The 19,777-nt window shown below is 36.1% G+C and overlaps 1 protein-coding gene across 3 annotated transcripts in view; it reads right to left on the bottom strand.

Annotated features, from left to right (window-relative positions):
• Positions 1-5,722: 5,722 nt before the first annotated feature.
• Positions 5,723-19,777, bottom strand: part of LOC114240187 (uncharacterized) — a 321,109-nt gene continuing 307,054 nt past the window's right edge. For all 3 annotated transcript variants that reach the window (XM_089736651.1, XM_089736653.1, XM_089736652.1), the window contains exons 9-10: positions 10,169-10,235; positions 5,723-9,119 (exon numbers count right to left, since the gene is read on the bottom strand). In XM_089736651.1, the coding sequence (XP_089592777.1) occupies positions 9,104-9,119; positions 10,169-10,235 (83 nt within the window). In that variant the 3' untranslated portion in view covers positions 5,723-9,103. The remainder of the gene's footprint in view (positions 9,120-10,168; positions 10,236-19,777) is intronic.

Below are 19,777 nucleotides of genomic sequence, written 5' to 3'. Positions count from 1 at the left end.
AGATGGGCTGGAGTTAATATCTATTTGGAAAATTTTCATTGAAGTTAGAACAACAAATGATGTTTAATATCAAATAATAATCGTAGAATTAATAGCGCTAACAACAAATACAACAGATCAGCGAAAACAAGATTAATATTTATTCTTAGTCACAAAAATTATAAACATTTCAATTTTACGCTAGACAGAGAACGAACTATATTGGAAAATGACGTCAGAACTGCCTCCTAATAATATTAGACCAAGCAATGTTCAGGAAAATTATTTGACGATCCCTTTCACTGCCACTATTCACTTTGATGATTTCTCAGAACCATAAGCTTATTCGAATTATTGCTTTGCATAAAATGTAATGAATAATTAGCTGGGAACAAATCACGCACGTTCATCCGGTCCCAAATTAGGATTCTCTGTGTTATGGGTACCAAAGACTGACATACATACTTACTACGTGTAAATATATGCATATTTAGACAATAAACACCCAGACGAAGCACAAAAAAACTTTTTCATCACACAATGATTGCTGGATGTGGGAATCGAGCCCACGAACCTCATCGCGACAGTCAAAAGCATTGACTACTACACTACCGAGTCAGTCAATTAAAATACATCAATTTAATAGTTTTATAAACTTATAGTGTGTTGTATTACATTGTCTATTATTTTTGTTTTAATAAGAGTGTCGAGATTTTAATCAATATTCGAGCATTGCTTCTCCTGCTGTGTACGAATGTAATTGAATCTTTGATTCAAGCTAGGTAGCCAATATACGTTTTTTTTAAGATGAATATTTACTGGTGGCCCGGAGGCCTTTCCAGTTTCACCAGGACAGGTGGGCGAGCAAAGGCTCAGCCACAAGAGGTAGGATTTGCCCGAGCGCCTCCGAAGGAGACCTTACAACACAAGAGCAACTGCTTCGCGAATGAATCTACTACCGGATCGGAATCGCGACCCGCTGAGAAGATCCGGCGAGAAACTCAGCGATTCATGGGTTAGGTGGCCAATATACGTGTTAAATGTATGTAGTAACGTAGTTTTTTGTAGTTCAATAAAGCAACCCTCTTATTAAGCTTTCTATACCACCCCAAGTTGACTGCTAGGGAATATCTTAGGTATTAAGTCCACCATTTTACCCTTGAGTATAAAGTTAAATAAACAACACAAAATCCATATAAATCATTTACGCTCCCACACTCGTCAGTCATGAAGTCGAACTAATAATTATATGTAGTATATAACGCTGCTTTGTCCCTCAAATCAAACTCGACTATTTCGCTTTAGAAATAAGCGCGTTCAATATATCATTGTAAACATCGTTCTGTCATGTCATATAAAGTTCGTTTTATTGAAAAACATTGATATCTGTCAAAGGTTTTGAGCTCTAGCAGTTGTATCACTCTAGGTATATTAATACGCCTGAGGGTTCTATTCATTAAGTTACGGATACTCTGGTTAAAATCATTGTAATGAAGCCGAAGGCGGAAGATATTTTATAACAATCAAACAATATTTTTAATAATCTTGTTTTGTTACCGTTATGTAATGTAACAATTTTGAAATATACGAAGCGACTTTCAATAGCGATCTCAAACGTTATATTTCAACATAAACAAATACTTCAAACAGCCCTAACCCGTTGTATTTACTTGTGTAATACTTTTGATTACACGGTATCTTAGTATCTGCGCCGTAATACCTTCAAACGTTTCCAGGTAATATTTGCAAGCGGCCGTTTGAACATTAAGCGCCACAATAAAAATTGCTACAGATCATACACATTTTAATATGAAGTAGTGAGTGATCCACGCGGCTTCTATATTCAAATTCGCAGCTTACAGTGAGTCTTAGGTATGGAGCGTGTATACTGAATCCATGTATTCCGGTAGAAGGCATGTGATGGGCACGCAGGGCAGTTTAGGGTAACAGGTTCGGTCACTAGCCGATCTTTTTGGAGTGGCAATTTAGCATATCCTCTTCACATGGTATATAGAAAGCTCAAAGATTTGATTTCTATTTTAAGATGTCATGGTGACGAAAGAATACATGTAACTTTTGTTTTGGATATTGAGTTTCGGCTTATTTCGTAAACGTGGCACCCGAAAACCACAGATAAATAGAATCAGTATAGCGGATGTTCTATCTTTTGAAAAAAAAAAGAAACATGTGTGCAATTCACACGTGTTAGTAGTGAAACCTTCAAAAATTAAAGTACAATTATCCTAAATGTCTAAGTTTAAGTAAGATTTTGTCATTAGTAAATAATTGTAAATCATCTTTTATAGTATGGGGTAGCGCCCTCTGTGAATCGATATTTTAACGTCACGTATAATCCTAAATTGAAATTCACTACATGAGGTTTCATACGCACGTTAGTATTAAAAAATCTCATAGATGGCGCTGTATTAATTTTTTTCGACACTTCCGTTGCATCTGTAAAAATGTCACCCTCATGCGCCTAAAGAAGTTTCACTTCAAAAATGCAGTACTGCTTTGCGGCAAACATAGACAGACAATTTGCACATATCAATTTGGTCTCACATTGTGCTCTACAACCAGAAAAAATTTATTTGGATTTGATTAGGGTTTTAATTGATTAAAACTATGTTTAAGGCTTAATAGTTAAGGTGTAATAGTGCACAATTTACTTGCATTCATTATTTTCATTATATTATTTACGACACTTCGATTACTTTACAATTTTCGTTGTCACGGACCAGATTTGTCAAACGTCGGGAATCTTTATTTATTAGATATTTCTTTCTATATGAGAAGAAACGTAAATGTCAAGATATTTTTTTTTACAAAATTAGATGGCAGTTAACAGGGCATTCATGTATCTGCGATACCTTAGTCATCCGCAGCTCGTAGTCTCATAAGCGTGGGCAAATAAAAAGTGAGCCTTCTGTATTTCTATTTGTTTCGGGACCGCGTAACATTTTGCACAGTGGTACATCTGAGCGAGTTTACGTAGCGTTTAATTGTACCGCGATAATCTACTGAGATTCCGTCATTAGTGGGTTGTCTTACACGGTTATTGTAGTGCCGATGCTTCCTCGAGAATGTCATGTTTGTTTAAAAGGCCTCAACTTAGAAAATATCTTTCGATGGTGTGCCTGCGGAATTTTTAGTTTATCTTTGCGTATGTATATAAATACAAAAATCTAGAAAACTGTACTGTAAACTTAAGTGGTAGGACCTCTTGTGAGTCCGCACGGGTAAGTACCACCACCCCGCCTATTTTTGCTGTGAAGCAACAATGCGTTTCAGTTTGAAGGGTGGGGCAGCCGTTGTGACTGACTACTTGAGACCTTAGAGCTTATATCTCAAGGTGGGTGGCGCATTTACGTTGTAGATGTCTATGGGCTCTGGTAACCACTTGACACCAGGTGGGCTGTGAGCTCATCCACCCATCTAAGCAATAAAAAAAAACATTGATAGTTCAATTACCGAGTAATTATTTACTTTGTCCGAAGCATGCAAAAAGGTTTTAGAATCCAATGACACCTTATTTAATCATACAATTAATAGACTTAAAATTATCACTTTACATATTATGTAATCAGTTCGTCACCACGAACATTTAACATTAGATTGAAGGCATGTGTTCTCTTGTTAATTGTTTAGGTGGATCTAATTAAGTATATCTATCACGCGGAGCAATGAATTTAGGCAGACGGGTAGTGCCGGTTTTGTCTGGGCGATTACCACTGTGAGAGACTTTAAATATGCTTTTAGATTAGAGGTAAGGGCGTTTTGTGAGCCCGCACGGCTTGTTACCACAATCGCGCCTATTTCTGCCGTGAAGCAGCAATGCGTTTCGGTTTGAAGGATGAGGCAACCGTTGTACTATAGAACCGAACTTGATGTCAATGGATTCCGGTAACCACTTAGTGCCAGATGGGCACGTGGGTTTGTCTATCCACTTAAGCAATAACAATAAAACACGTATGGCACTCGGGGACTGTTGCGGTAAAGCTATTGCATAGCATTGCTTATCAACTTATGCAATTATAATATAATTAGACAATGATAACTTTATATTAAAACAATAATAAAATAAGACCACGCTATATTTATAAACATTAACAAAAGCAAAACATTAACTGTCCCCTTCACACTCGTAAGCTAGACAACGCGAGAGAGTGATGGGCAAACTTTCCATGATGCGCATGCAGTACGACGTCACGCCGCGCGCTTAATCACAAACGCTACACAAGCGCAACGTGTGAATGTGTTGAAGGCGAGCTACATGGTAGGCGGAGTGGGAGGGGTGTTAGGTTTTATTTTCGTTACGGAATTTCTGTATTCGGTCGCCACTGTCAAAGCCCGCGATAAAAGCTATGCAATGGCTTAATAAATACTATAAAAGTATCTTTATTTGATCTACATCCTTGGTTACAACTATACGTATGATTTACACGAAGGAAAACGACAAAACAATTGCTTTCACTAAATAAGTATCGTAAAATAAAATTGTATTTGCAATTATAGTGTTGTAGAAACTGAGAAATGTATCTTAATAAGAAATATTGAAGTAACTGCTACCTTCATTTTAGAGCTGCAGACTTTATTCTTGGAATTTCTATTAGTAGGTACATAACTAGGTAGAATTTCAGAGCAAAGTACTCCTAAATTACAAAGAACAATTACAATAGAAGCGCTCTCCTAATGATTTCTTAACAAGAACTTGTATCTTAACTTTAGCATATCGTCCATAAATAACGGGTCTAACTGCTTAAAATATTGAATTGTCATCGGTACGTGATAAGTGCGCCAAATTTCGAGTTAATCCGACGTTTTGAAGGAGATCAAAATCACTGTCAAAGATTCCGTTACATACCTACTAACATATGTATGAAGCTAACAAAAGCGTATAAAAATTTATAGTTAAACTATCTTATTCAAATCTAATTTTAAATGGTGACCAGAATTTATAGATATCACAAATTGAATGCAAACTTTGAGACCGAAACCAGAGACCGATAAACATTCTTAAATACGTTTGAATATATGTATTAAGTTGTTTATGGAAGCAGAAAAAAAAACTAAAATTGTTGCTCTGTAAAAAGTAATTTATTTTGTCAAATGAATGACTTGCAAACACAGCTTACTTCAATACTTAAAATTACTATAGCTGCATATGTATGTACATATATACTAAACTGTAAAGAGAAACAATATTTACAACTTCAATATTTAAGATGTTTTCACAATCTAAAATATTCCTTTTTTATAAAACCATATTGTCTTTTTAATCTATAAAGCCAGAGACAAGTTTCCTATCTATACTAATATTATAAAGAGGAAAGATTTGTTTGTTTGTTTGTTTCGAATAGGCTCCGAAACTACTGGACCGATTTGAAAAATTCTTTTTCCATTAGAAGCCGACATTGTCCCTGATGAACATAGGCTACTTTTTTTTCATTTTTTTTATTTTATTTTTTTGGTTTTATGTGTGTTTTAATGTTTCCGAAGCGAAGCGAGGGCGGGTCGCTAGTATGGAATAAATGTAGTGTCAAATGCTACCACCATAGATAACACTATTATTTCTATAGTCTACATTACACCCAGGCAAAGAAAAAAAATATTTTGTTTATCACGCAAATTTTTGCCCGATGTGGCCATCGAAGCCACGACCCTCGGCTCAGCAGTCAGGGGCACTACTGCTACACCACCGAACCAAAGAGTCCGCCAAAGAGGAAGAAATAATACACAGCAGTTTTATATAATAATTTATTTATACGACATAATAAAAATCAACACACATACATTTGAGCAAAAAAACAAATAACAAGGATTCGTTCGTATAAAAATTTATTGAATACAAAACGAAAAATTCTATTTTACGTCCTTACTACATCTTAAAGTTTCTTAATGTAACACAAAAGTCACTTAAATCTTTTAGACCACTATGCCAATGTGACTTACATACCGTATTTTTAATATTGTCTACATATATTTTTTCGTAATTTTTATTTATTTATTTAATTAGTTTATACATACACAATATTTTAATTGTAAGTAGATGGTTCATTTTGGTTGAATCAGCTTAACATACAATAATGTGGGACTTAGAAGATTGCCAGCAGATGACGTCACAATTTTCAGCAATCGCTTCACATGGTAAAATTGTGATTTCAACATCAAATTTAAATAATAATAAGCGATTTATTTTGATTTTCCCGACTGTTAATAAAACTAACTCGTGTCCTGTAACAAAATTTCTATTTAGAAAACCTCTCCTAGTACAGGCTTGTACGCTTAAAAGGAGACTCCAATCATTGTATTGTTTTGACTCGCTTTTAAAAATAAAGTTTTTTGTTTTTTTGTTTTGTGACCTCAAATTATAAAACCGGCATATTCGTTTCCATTTCAAACCAGCCTTTGAATATATTGAGTACGATCGTTTTTAATCTAAGTAGATAAATTGAAATCTGTTTGGTTCCTACGTCATAATTCCCACATTATATACGATCGAACTTCCCACAAAATCCTATCGCCAATTATTATTAATCCAAGCTCAATCTTTCTTCAAGAAAAATTGATTTTTGACAGCTGGCAGTAGTATAGCTGGTATAGCTACCACATATCCCTAAGCGTCGTAAGGACACAAATCTTCTCATCCAAAACTTGCTTGTTAGGCTAATAATTATTCTACAGAACAGAAACGCAATGAGCATATATCATTTAATCTCAACGTGGTATACGAGGAAGAATTCACATGCTACGAGTGTTCGGGAAGATCCACTCGTTACCTTCTGGTTAATAATTTATCTTACTGGTACTAAATCTTCAAAATCCGGCTCGAAGGACCATGTTCGGGAATTACAGAATTAAAATAATATAAATTGGGATAAAAATTCAAAGCGTATATTTTTAACGTGTCACGCACTGCTCAGATTGCGCGGTAAAAAAAAACCACAGACTATATATATTCAGGCGCCTGAACAACGAGTATATGAATGAAATACTTATACAGCTTAAACTCAAGTTTAATCTTTGCACTTTACGATCGAGTCGAAAATTTTTTTTGGAAGTACATAATTCGACATCTAAAAACGCGTTGTAAAATAGCACAAAAGTTTGAAATTTATGATCCTGGATACCTCATTAAGCGCTTTCTGTACGTTAAGCCTTTTTGCTTATCTCTATATATAGATGTGTCCAGGGTCAATTTCATATGTATTCTTATAACAGTCTAAGGAAAATAATCAGTTTTTTTGGTAAATTTGTTATATTTCTAGGCCGTTTCTTACAAATATATTATATGTACAGAGATAATTAACATTCACTATTAAGTTATTAATGCTTCATACGTAGGTACGATCCGAGGATGTGATGTTTAATTAAAAGATTATTAGGAAATTAAGTGCTATTGAATTTATTGGAGTTAAATGCTCATTCAAGAGTGCTATCAAGATATTATATTACATCATATAGTATAATTTTGTGGCAGCTAATCTGCTGAATTTGTAACAATATCAACGGTTAAGAAATGGAGTCACATCAAGTTGATTAAAAAAAAAAATGTCAATATTAACACACACATATTTTTGCCATAACATACTCATCACATTTATGTTACACAAAATTTTACATAAATATAAATATTAATTAAACTCGATAATTTACAGTACGACCGCTAATTATTTTATTTATTTATTCCTTACTTAGCATTGAATAATAGAAATTGGCATAGAAAGTAGCATTGAATCTTTGAAATCATCAAGTGATATTATCGACATTGTTCCTTCTCTTTATAACGCGTTTGCAGTCGGCAAAGCACAAAATATAGTAGGACAATTGTTAATTTGATTTTGTACCATATTGATTTGACGTTGATAGGTTAGGTGAATTCAGCTCGTGTGATTGTAGGGAGCTTTTAGATATTGCTTTTGATACACAAGATTTACTTAAATGCTTTGATAGAACGTCTTTTCTTGATTCCAAACCGGAAAACTTGTTAGCTTCCCGGCAGGAATAAGCAGTAAATGTTAATATTTGGATTGTATTCATTTTCGTCAGAAGTTTTTATTGTCATTTACAGGGAGTCCAGATCCGTGACAGAAGAAAGGAAAAATAATAATATAATTCAATTTAATAACCAATAAGTGTTTGATTAAAGTATCTTCAAGGCAAACTGAGCAAGAGAAAATTCTATTCCTACACTATAAATAGGCTTATAAATAGTACTTTGAAAGCAAACACAACGAATAATTTAGACATATTCCATTTTCTCAACATCCAATAAACTCCAGAAATTAACGTAATTCACAAGTTTTACTAATGATTACACTACTTTATTTTAGTATTTTTTTATTATACATTTGGCCAACATTGGTCGTTGTGACAGTGACAAACGTTGGATCCAATAACGTGAACCATAAAATATCGTAATACAGAATCGAGATTATCGATTTTAATTATTTCGATTATTTTATGTAATTTTACTCGGCTTCATTTTCAGATGTAAATGCATCAATTTAATTGTAAATTCTAAATGTCAGTATTCAAAATGTTAGTCATAAGTTCATAAAGATAGCTTAATTTGTATATTTCTTAAGCATATGTCAATGAACCACAACCATAAACTTCTAGACGGTCTGTTTTGTTCAATCCACATCGACCAGTGCGGGGACATCCCTATATTATATTCATATCGATTTTTCCTACTATACACTACAGATCACATAATTTAGTAAGAATATTTTTGTTTTGTTATTATATATTTACATATTCGATTAATATTTTAATGTATTTTTTTATTTTTTATTAGATCGTTGTTGTGAATCGATTTTGGGATTACGAAAAATAATTCCGTCTAAAGCCTTTCCTTATAAACAATAAAACGAAACTTATATTTGCAATGAAATCAATCGTCCACCAGTTCGGTGAACTGATGACCATTTTTATACTACATAATTATGAACCAAACCGATTATAATTTACTCGAATGTTCGCGAAAAACTGGTTCCGCATAAACCGATAGTGCCGATTCTTCCAAAACCGTATACATAAAATCTTCCACTATTATTTTCTTCGTGTTTATTTACAATGCTTTCTTGAGCGCCACTCAAAGGGCTCGGTCCGAAGCCAGACATCATCGCAGAACGTGCCTGAAATAAAAAAAAAACATTCTTTAAATTCTAGGGCGCAGAAAACAATTATCATACGATTTTGTGACGCAAACGAATAGTAAAAAATCACGCGAGGAATGAATAATACAAAACTCCACTAAATAACGTCAGATTAAAACTTTACTATGACTTAAAATTACTTTCACAGGTTTCCTGAATAGCTTTTAGGGAATGCTTTGTTGACATCATCGTCATCGTAAGACGAATGCCAAGATTAAATAACTGATCGGAAGACATGTAGTCGGAGGCTAATTTCCATCGCGTTTTGTTTTCTGAACCAAGACTTATTTTTTTAAGGACTGAACGGGTTCTTTCCGGCGGTTGTTACGCATTGATATCTCTGGATTTTCCTTGCTGAGGTAGGTGGTAGGTAGCAGTTCACGGCTGATCTGTTGCTAAGCGGTTCTTTAAGCACAGACGCATCATATTTCAATTTAGGACACGAGATAAAAGCCTCAATAAGATTGTATTATTTTGCGATTGTCAAACTTTCGAAACCAAAATATTGTTGACTGCTTTACGGCAGAAATAGGTTTTATTATATATAATTAGCAGTATCTACCATATCCGGTACAATAAATACATCGATTAATTATATTAGAACAGTTAGTGATACTACCTAAAAACAACATCTTTAAACATAAAAAAGACTGTATCTCTGTATATATGTTCACATAAAATTATCTTACGTAGTTTCTGAACCGTTTTATGGCTTTTATATTTACAAAAATACATTCGATGACGGGCGAAGCCGCGGGTACCGTTACTACAATATAATAATGATATAATATTAAAATCATGATTAAAATCATCATATACGGTAGGCAGCGGCTTGACTCTGCTCTTGGCATTGCTGACGTCCATAAGCGACGGTAACGACTCACCATCAGGTGGGCCATATGCTCGTCTGCATACAGGGGCAATAAAAAAAACGTATAACTCAAGATAATATACTAAAATTGTAATTCAAAGAAGATTCGTTGCAAAATTTCCTTAACAGATTTACTGTCTTCGCACCTAATACGTACCATAAGCTACTTGTAGTGATGGTGACGCAGCAAAACGAGATGAGTACGGACGATGCGGACGCTGGACCTGTTAACAAAGAAGTAATCGTGAGTCTCAACATAAGAACCCCCTTCGTACGGTCAATAATTTGAATCTCGCAGTACAAGAGCAATACGGTAGAGCCTTGTTCCGAATACAATCTGCTAGTAGCAATCTACAAAGCAATGCTCTCGCTAGGGCTAGTGTTAGCAAATTGTCTCAGGTTGAGCCCGTGAGTTCAAATACCCGTCCGCGCGAAGCCGAAATAGCCCCTAAAGCTACCAGCGAATAGGTAGCGGAAAAAACAAGTCCTTGTTTCCCTCTGTGCTTCATACCGTATGTTCCGTAGGCGGTACTCTGGTAAGGCTTTGCTGATATCCTACCATTGTCTACCATCACACCATTGAGATTTGTGACGCTCTATCTAAGTGCATTACGATTCGGTTACGCTACGAATCTTCTGGCATTGAGATAAATTATTTTCTCCATTGTTTGATAAACGCTTTATCACGTATTTCTTCTAAAGAGGCTTGGTAGCAGCGTAGGGCAGACGTTTAGCTGTCTGATTGGTATTACTGGCGTCCATGAGAAGCTAATTAGTCGCTATAGGTATGGCGTATTGAGGACAATAAATAGATCCGAGTCAGAATAATTTTGTTTACGCTAAAAGTTAAATTTTATCGTCATTTATGAACGGTGACTGATAGTAACACGATATAATTATGTCTAACAGACATAATTAATTTTTTCTAAGCGTAGACAGACTTGTTAACTTAGTATCGAGCTTTCGCCAAAAGTTATAGATGGCAAATTACACGAATGCTGTAGGGAGAAGAATTGAGTCTTAAACTCGTTGCAAATATTATTTTTTTATTTTTTTTATTGCTTAGATGGGTGGACGAGCTCACAGCCCACCTGGTCTTAAGTGGTTACTGAAGCCCATAGACATCTATAACGTAAATGCGCCACCCACCTTGAGATATAAGTTCTAAGGGTCTCAGTATAGTTACAACGGCTGCCCCACCCTTAAACCGAAACGCATTACTGCTTCACGGCAGAAATAGGCAGGGTGGTGGTACCTTCCCGCGCGGACTCACAAGAGGTCCTACCACCAGGAAACAAGAGGTCCTACCACCAGGAAGAAATTTCGATTATTTGGAATATTTGAGGCCTTAGCCGAATCGGCCGAATGGATACCCCACTCTTGAAACCAGATTATTAAATGACAAAAATAGGGAGAAACAGACAGAACGGTATTAATATTCGTGTCGCGTGACTGCTATTGGCAGCCTAAATGGCAGTCCACGTTATTCTCAAACTAGTCTGCCAACCACTGAACAGAACATTTCGTTGGTACCCTAAGGGGCTATTTCAACTTCACGTGGACTGGTAGGTGAGCTTACGGGCTCAACCTAAGAGAATTGTTAATACTAGCCCTAGACAGAGCAGTGTTACGATGAATTTACTGTCGAATCGAAATCGCGACCCATTGAGAAGATCCGGCGGGAAAATCTCGTGCATTTAAAGTTGCTAAGGATGCTACGGTGGCTAAAATACATTTTCACATCGAATGAAAGACTACACGAATAAAGATTTGTGCACCACCTGGTTAACTGGAAAATACGATCTTAAAATCAAGTTAGAATTCGTTCAAGTGCTCCGAAATCCCTAACTAAAAAACCGATATAGAAAACGCAACATTATTTCAGTATCTCGAACACATGTTACCACAGAGATCTTTATTTAATAAACTTGATCAAATGAACAATAGATTTGGGTCATAGCATGTACAGTATTAGGAGACGCCCGAGGCTGGACCCGGTGAAATATCGCGGACCTTTGTAAACGTCGTTAGGGCTGATCGATTCCCGGTTATCGATATTATGACTATCGATCTGTGTGGATTTACCCTAGTACGTATGGAGCTAATATTTGCTAGTATATTAGTGTCATTTGTAAACCTTTTGAGCTACTAGCTTTTGGTGTAGAAAAACATTTGGAACTTGTGCGATATTAATGTTGTGCCAGTGCCGGATATAAAGTAATAACTAGCACATTGTAGTTTGTAATTTTAATTATTCTTATATTATCATTTCTTACTCTTCTATGGTCTGGAAAAATAGCTATCTAAGACTACAACCCCTAGGGTCTTTGTTGACATTCCTTTGTATATACTTCGTCTTCAAACACCACTCTCGTTTCCAAGTTCAGATTTATATTTGTTACAGAAATTTTGCATTCATGGCTTAAATAATATACTAATTGTATCCAATGTGTCTGTTGTCAGCATGCGTTACACAACACACTTTAGATTGGGGCCGTGGAATATTTAAAGCATATTTGCTAAAGATACATTAATTAACTTATACAACTTGTGGTCTAGAGATTGTTTAGTGGACACTTTTAATTAGTGCTATTCATTCTTAGACAATGAATATACGAGCAGCCCAATATTTAGTAGTTACCGGAGCTAGAATACACAACAAGAATATCACCATCCAGTTTGAGACATCATCATCGAAATCTCAATTGTTATTTATAGTGCTTGTACAACTTTGGAATCTCGAATGCATGATTGATTTGTGGCGAAAATGGACAGGATGACGCTATCTCCCCGCGTGGGCTTACACTGCGCAGCACCACCACTAAATGAAACTTGGTAATCCCAAGACTGATGGTAGAACTGGTGTTAGGACCTCTTGTTAGTCCGCACGGGTAGGTACCACCACCCCGCCTATTTCTGCCGTGAAGCAGTAATGCGTTTCGGCTTGAAGGGTGGGGCAGCCGTTGTAACTATACTGAGACCTTAGAACTTATATCTCAAGATGGGTGGCGCATTTACGTTGTAGATGTCTATGGGCTCCAGTAACCACTTAGCATCAGGTGGGCTGTGAGCTCGTCCACCGACCTAAGCAATAAAAAATAAATAAAAGAAGACTGTGGTCAGAGAAAGCTGCTGTATTCTCCAGTTAATACCTTAGTCGCTCACAAGAAGATGTGAGGTACTTTAAGCAGCCACCACAAAGCCAACTTCCCTTTGCTTGAACATCAAACAACAAAGTTTCTTGTTCTGAACATATAGTTGTAAAGTCAATACGTGATTGGTTTATAGTGGTATTGCACTCCAATGGCCTCTGAAATACACGAGTCAATTGATCCTGATTAAAACTTTTACATCGCTTTATATATTACTAGCGACCCGCCTTCACTTCGCTTCGGAAACTGTAATTTATTATTGATTTCTCCACTATTTAATGGATGTTACATGTACATATAAACCTTTCTTTTCAATCACTCTATCTATTACAAAAACCGCATCAAAATCCGTTGCGTAGTTTTAAGATTTAAGCATACATAGGGACAGATATAGGGACAGAGAAAGCGACTTTGTTTTATGCTATGTAGTGATTTTACATATCCTTCTTTGTATCGTTGACCACGATCAGATTTCCCAAAGAATATGACATTTTATTCTTTTCTGCGCAGAAAGGACTTCCGGTAGCTTGATATCTATTTTCTCTAATTTAGGGTTTTACGATAAGTGAATTTAAAGCTTTCTTTAATTCTTTTTTTAACGACTTGCAAAAAGCTATCAAAACAATTTGAGTTTCCAACCCATCGATATATTACCACGGTAATGGTATGGTAATGGTAATGGTAATATATCGATGTTCCAACCTCACACATGTATGTCTGACAGCAAGATTGATGATAATTTCTACTTTCTACTGTTAAATTCCGTTATATCTTCCGCAGAATCCTTCTTACTGGTGGTAGGACCTCTTGTGAATCCGCGCGGGTAGCTACCACCACCCTGCCTATTTCTGCTATGAAGCAATAAAGCGTTTCGGTTTGAAGGGCGGGGCGGCAGCCGTTGTAACTATACTGAAATCTTAAAATTGATATCTCAAGGCGGGGGGCGCATTTACGTCGTAGACGTCTATGGGCTCCAGTAACGGGCTGTGAGTTCGTCCAACCAAGCAATAAAAAAAAAGGAATCAATATCCCCTCAACAATTACATTCTCCTTCCCAATATCTTCTTGCACCTCAACAACTCTGTGTAATACATGTAAATGGGAACAATGTCGTCTGTGGTTCATCGATAAGCGGCATTAAAAATAAACGACCCAACCCTACGCGAATCACAATATCGTATATATCGATCCGAAACACTCCAACAATGACCAGTTTTTGTCAACTTCTAAAACAGAATTCTGTAATAAATGACTCGCCAGTTTCACTGTAACTATGTAATTGTAGATTTTCTTGTGGCCTATTTTTGTGATGTTCGACTTTAGTCAAATGTATAATGTAATTGCAATTATATACATATATTTTACTATATATATACTAACTAATACTAGCTGACCCGGCAAACGTTGTGTTGCCATATATAAGATTTCTAGAGAATTTCTAGTGTAGAAAAAAAATTACTGACTTATTGGAAGTGTATAAGGATGTGGAATATTAGTGAAAAAGGCCTGGAGCGCTGTGAACGATGAGGGAATGTTGTTTAAAAATAACGAAACAACAAACATTTAAAAAAATATATATCAAAAAAATAAAAATATTTTTTTTGGTGTGAACACCCCTTATCACTTAAAGGTTAGAAAAATAGATAGTGGCCGATTCTCAGGCTTACTGAATATGCATAAAAAATTTCATGAGAATCGGTCAAGCGGTTTCTGAGGAGTATGGGAACGAACATTGTGACACGAGAATTTTATATATTAGATATAAATCTACAGTGGTTTTTACGGATGTTCCGTTATAACTACTGAACCATGCATCCGATTGACTTGAAACTTGGTATCTATGTAGAAAATACATGTACTTAATGGATAGGCTAATATTTATATGAGTGTTGGACTCCCTAATAATAATGACAATAAATAATAATGTTAATTTTAAATGCCCAGCCAAGCGGGCGAGTACGGCTAGTATGTAATATTAGCCTTTCATTAGTTTATTTTTGAAATAAAAACCATCGTTAAAATTTACGAGCGTGGGTATTGTACCTCAAATTTATAGCTGACCACCAGTTAACCACCCCACCTATTTCTCCCATGAAGCAGCAATGCGTTTTAGTTTGAAGGGTGGGGCAGCCGTTGTAACTATACTGAGACCTTAGAACTTATATCTACAGGTAGGTGGCGCATTTAAGGAAACGCATTATGGGCCCACGGCAGATTTTTTATTTTTATTGCACAGATGGGTGGACGCACTCACAGCCCACCTGATGTTAAGTGGTTACTGGAGCCCATGGACATCTACAATGCGCCACCCACCTTGAGATATAAGTTCTAAGGTCTCAAGTATAGTTATAACGGCTGCCCCACCCTTCAAATCCAAACGCATTACTGCTTTACGGCAGAAATAAGCAGGGCGGTGGTACCTACCCGCGCGGACTCACAAGAGGTCCTACCGCCAGTAATTACGCAAATTATATTTTTGCGGGTTTGATTTTTATTACACGATGTTATTCCTTCACCATATAAACTTAACTTCATATTAGCTCACGGTACACTAAATGAAAGGCGATTATAGCAGCGCACCTTGACCCTTGAGCTCTCTTTGCGTTTTCGTCATGATTACACGACGTTATAATTTCATCGTGAAATACACTCGTGACCATCTGTTAAATGTTTATTATATTTAAAAAAAAATGGGCCTTCCTACGTGATTTGAAAATTGTAATAGCCACATCACTCGATATGAGCACACCGGGCGTCTTATCATTTAGGTCTCAAAGACTTATGAATAATTTAATATACGTAACATTACCAGCTAATTTCGCTTTGGCGTTTTTATGCCCACAAACAGAGTAATTTATTTGAATTATTATCGAAATGAAAAAAGCGTTTCAAATTCCGTTGAGCCTAAACATATGGTATAATCATTAGCTTTAAAAGATAATTTTTAAAACTTTAACTCATATATGAAATCTTCACAAAAACGCTTAAAAACGTTAAAACGATTATCCGGACAATAAAAACAATAACTAGCCGATATCCGACAAATAACGGAACGATGTTTCATCATACAAGTAAATACGCTCAATAGAATAAGCTATAAATATAGCTTTATCTTTATTCCATCCACTGTACAAGCAGTCTCGATAAACAAAGCCGATAGTTTTGATAGAGATGTGACCTTTAAATAACGAGAAGTTTATCGTGAAAACAAAGCCATCGCGAAATGCAAACTTTGCATAATAATATGTGCTATCATAAGAATATCTGTTTTGTCTTTATGTTATACGGAGTAGGGTTCTATATATAGTTTAGTGAGCATTTAAAATTGTAAAAACGTTTTTTGTGAAATTATTTTATTAGCTATAATAGGAAAGTGACCTAACCATCTACTTCGTTTTAGCTCTTTGCTGCAGAAAGTCGAGCGATTTTATTTTGCACAAACAATTTAAGAACGCATAGAATGACAATCTATAGACTGTATGACGTAGAATTTATGATTACACGTAAACATTATTATTTTTATGAAAAACTAGCTGACCCGGCAGACTTCGTAGTACCTCAATCGATAAATAAAGACCTAAGCTTTTCTATAAAAAAAAACTTAAAACAAACAAAAGGAATCCGTCCGACGGGCGACATATCAAAGGGAAAGCTGTTATTTTTATTTAATTCCGAGCATTTTCATATTTATCTACCTTTTAAACCTTCCCTGGACTTCCACGAATAATTCAAGACCAAAAATTAGCCAAATCGGTCCAGCCGTTCTCGAGTTTTAACGAGACTAACGAACAGCAATACATTTTTATATATAGAGAAAATATACATTACGCAGCTAAGTTATATTTCGCTTGCATATCCTATAAATGTCAAAAGCTATACCATAAATAAATGCGCATGTGTTTGTGACCTTTTTTTCCTTCCTCCCTAAGCTGAGATCCTTGAGAGGCTATTTCAGCGTAACCTTAACTAGTAGGTGAGCTCACGGGGCTCAAACCTGACGACGTTGCTAACACGAACCCTAACAAGAGCCGTGCTTCGCAGAATCTACCACCAGATCGGAAACGCGACCCACTGAGAAGATCCGGCGAGAAACTCAGTGGGCTGTGTCTGAGAGTTTATTTATCGTTGAGCGTTCGTCGCAAGCGACGGATTCGACGAGAACGATGACCGGTGCTTGAGGTACCTAAAAGCACCGTTAGTGGATCGGGAGGATCCGAAATGACATGTATGGGGCGACGTCGACTGCTTTCCGTTCTGTCCGCAGGATCGGGAATGATTGTGACCGCTACAGCGAGTTTAGCACGTCAGAGAAATAATTATCTTTGGAGAAATTTCCTTTTAACAAACGACGGTATACTGATTTTATTTCACCATACAAACTGTGCAAACGAAACTCGATAATCTGTCAATGACATCACTAGTCACAAACACAAACACAAATACTTCTTAAAGCATTTGCAAACTACACTTAGGCCATTTGGCCTTATTGTGTGAGTTACGATCTCTGCTTTTTTATGTATGTATGTAATATATTTATTCATAAAAAGTTACACTTACATTCAAAACATGCCCCGCAAAACTGCTTACGCAGTTTGACTGCAGTAACTCGCTTTATACAAACATAGCCTATAAACCATTCAACTAGCTTATACTATAATAACACAATTAATTTACGTAAATGGTTACAACGTATTTAACAAATGTTTTTTTAATAAGCTTTTAAATTTAGCAAGTATAGGCTCACGTCTTATGTCCTCGGGTAAACTATTGAGTAAGTATGGAACACGTTTTTTTAACGTTCTATCTCCATAGTAATTTTGCACCATGGGTATTTCAAATTTTCCCTTGGACATTGACCTTGTGCCAGTTTTATGTTGCACCAAGTTAGTTAAACGATCCTGTTTACTATGATTGTTTACAAGTAGAAGATATTTATGTTTCAGGCTAGCCGGTAAAATTTTACATTATAACGCGACGGGACATTTCCGAACGCACCCTTAATTGAAATCAGCGCGTTCCGAGCGCGTTCCTCGGAACGCGCCTCAACCGGCCGTGATTGGTCCGCGACCGCGCCGCCATCGCAAGCCGCCACTGCGCTTGCGCATTATGGACTGACGCCGACGCGCTAAAACGTTCTCCATTTTTTGTATTATAATTATTATTGTTGTTGCGACTTGTGTGTGCGCGTGCGCTTATAGTAAGATTGATTAAAGTGTTTGTTTTAAAGTTAATCATAATCATTAAACCTCTCGAACGATTATTCGACGTTTTATTCCAAAGTAACCCACGAAACACTCATGAATATTAAAACATATTTTATATAGTTTAGAGTAATCTCCTTTACATTGATTCTTTGTCTTTTTATTTACGAGTAATTTTAAAAATCTTGTTTAGAATTTGCTTAGAATAAATATAGATTTAAATTTAGCATTGTTGCCACAAAACATATTTTATTAGTCAGTATTAGCTTATTTGCGATAGGTGTGTCTTACTGGTGGTAGGACCTCTTCTGAATCCGCAACCTTAGAACTTTTTTTTGTTGTTGCTGAGATGGGTGGACGATCTCACAGCCCACCTGGTGTTAAGTGGTTACCGAAGCCAATAGACATCGAAATGGGTCACCCACCTTGAGACATAAGTTCAAGGTCTCAATGTATTACAACGGCTCGCCCTTCAAACCGAAACGCATTACTGCTTCACGGCAGAAATAGGCAGGGCGGTGGTACCTACCCGTGCGAACTCACAAGAGGTCCTACCACCAGTAATTACGCTATTTCTGAAACATATTTAAATTACTACTGTATAATAAGACGCTCAGGTCTGCTGGTATTTAACTATAAATCAATTTAACTTTAATCAATTTAAAGTGTTGGAAAAGTGAAGCCAATTTGTTTTTAATTCATAGTGCTAACATATAATCAGAATCCAGAGTCACTAATAGCTAGACATCATTGAATCTTCTACGAAGCGCTCCCCTGCTTAAAAAAATCTTAATAATTAATAATAATATCACCTGAGATCCTTTTTTCGTGAAGATGAAAACACAAATCGAAACAAACCGCCAGACCTCAATTTACTATTAGTTCTTTCTGTGAAATGTAATCAACTTAAGAAACGTAATCAATACATAATTTTATATCAAAAAGTCTAAACTAATTTCATATCAAACAATTATGTTGACCGAGACAACTTGAGTTGTCTGTGAGTGACCATGAAAACTGTAAAATATTCGACACGTTGGAAATAATAAAAATTACAATGATTAAGAACTTGTAAATTGTAAAAAAAATTGTCATTCATTTTTCAAAAGTCGTCGTGGCCTAAAGGATAAGACGTCCGGTGCATTCGTGTTGAGCGATGCACCGATGTTCGAATCCCAGGCGGGTACCAATTTTTCTAATGAAATACGTACACAAGTGCTCCTACCACTGGTAAATATCTCTCAAGGTGGGTGGCGCATTGACGTTGTAGATGTCTATGGGCTCCAGTAACCACTTAACACCAGGTAGGCTATGACCTCGTTCATCCATCTAAGCAATAAAAAAAAAGGTGTTTTCGTTTTAAACATTTTTGCTGGCTCGAGAATTACGAGAACAGAAAGCAATTATGTGTAC

Source organism: Bombyx mandarina, chromosome 22 (genome assembly GCF_030267445.1).
Source record: "Bombyx mandarina strain Sakado chromosome 22, ASM3026744v2".
Lineage (NCBI taxonomy): Eukaryota > Metazoa > Arthropoda > Insecta > Lepidoptera > Bombycidae > Bombyx > Bombyx mandarina.
Note: the sequence above shows the minus strand (reverse complement) of the source record. Positions and strands in the feature narration are given on the sequence as shown.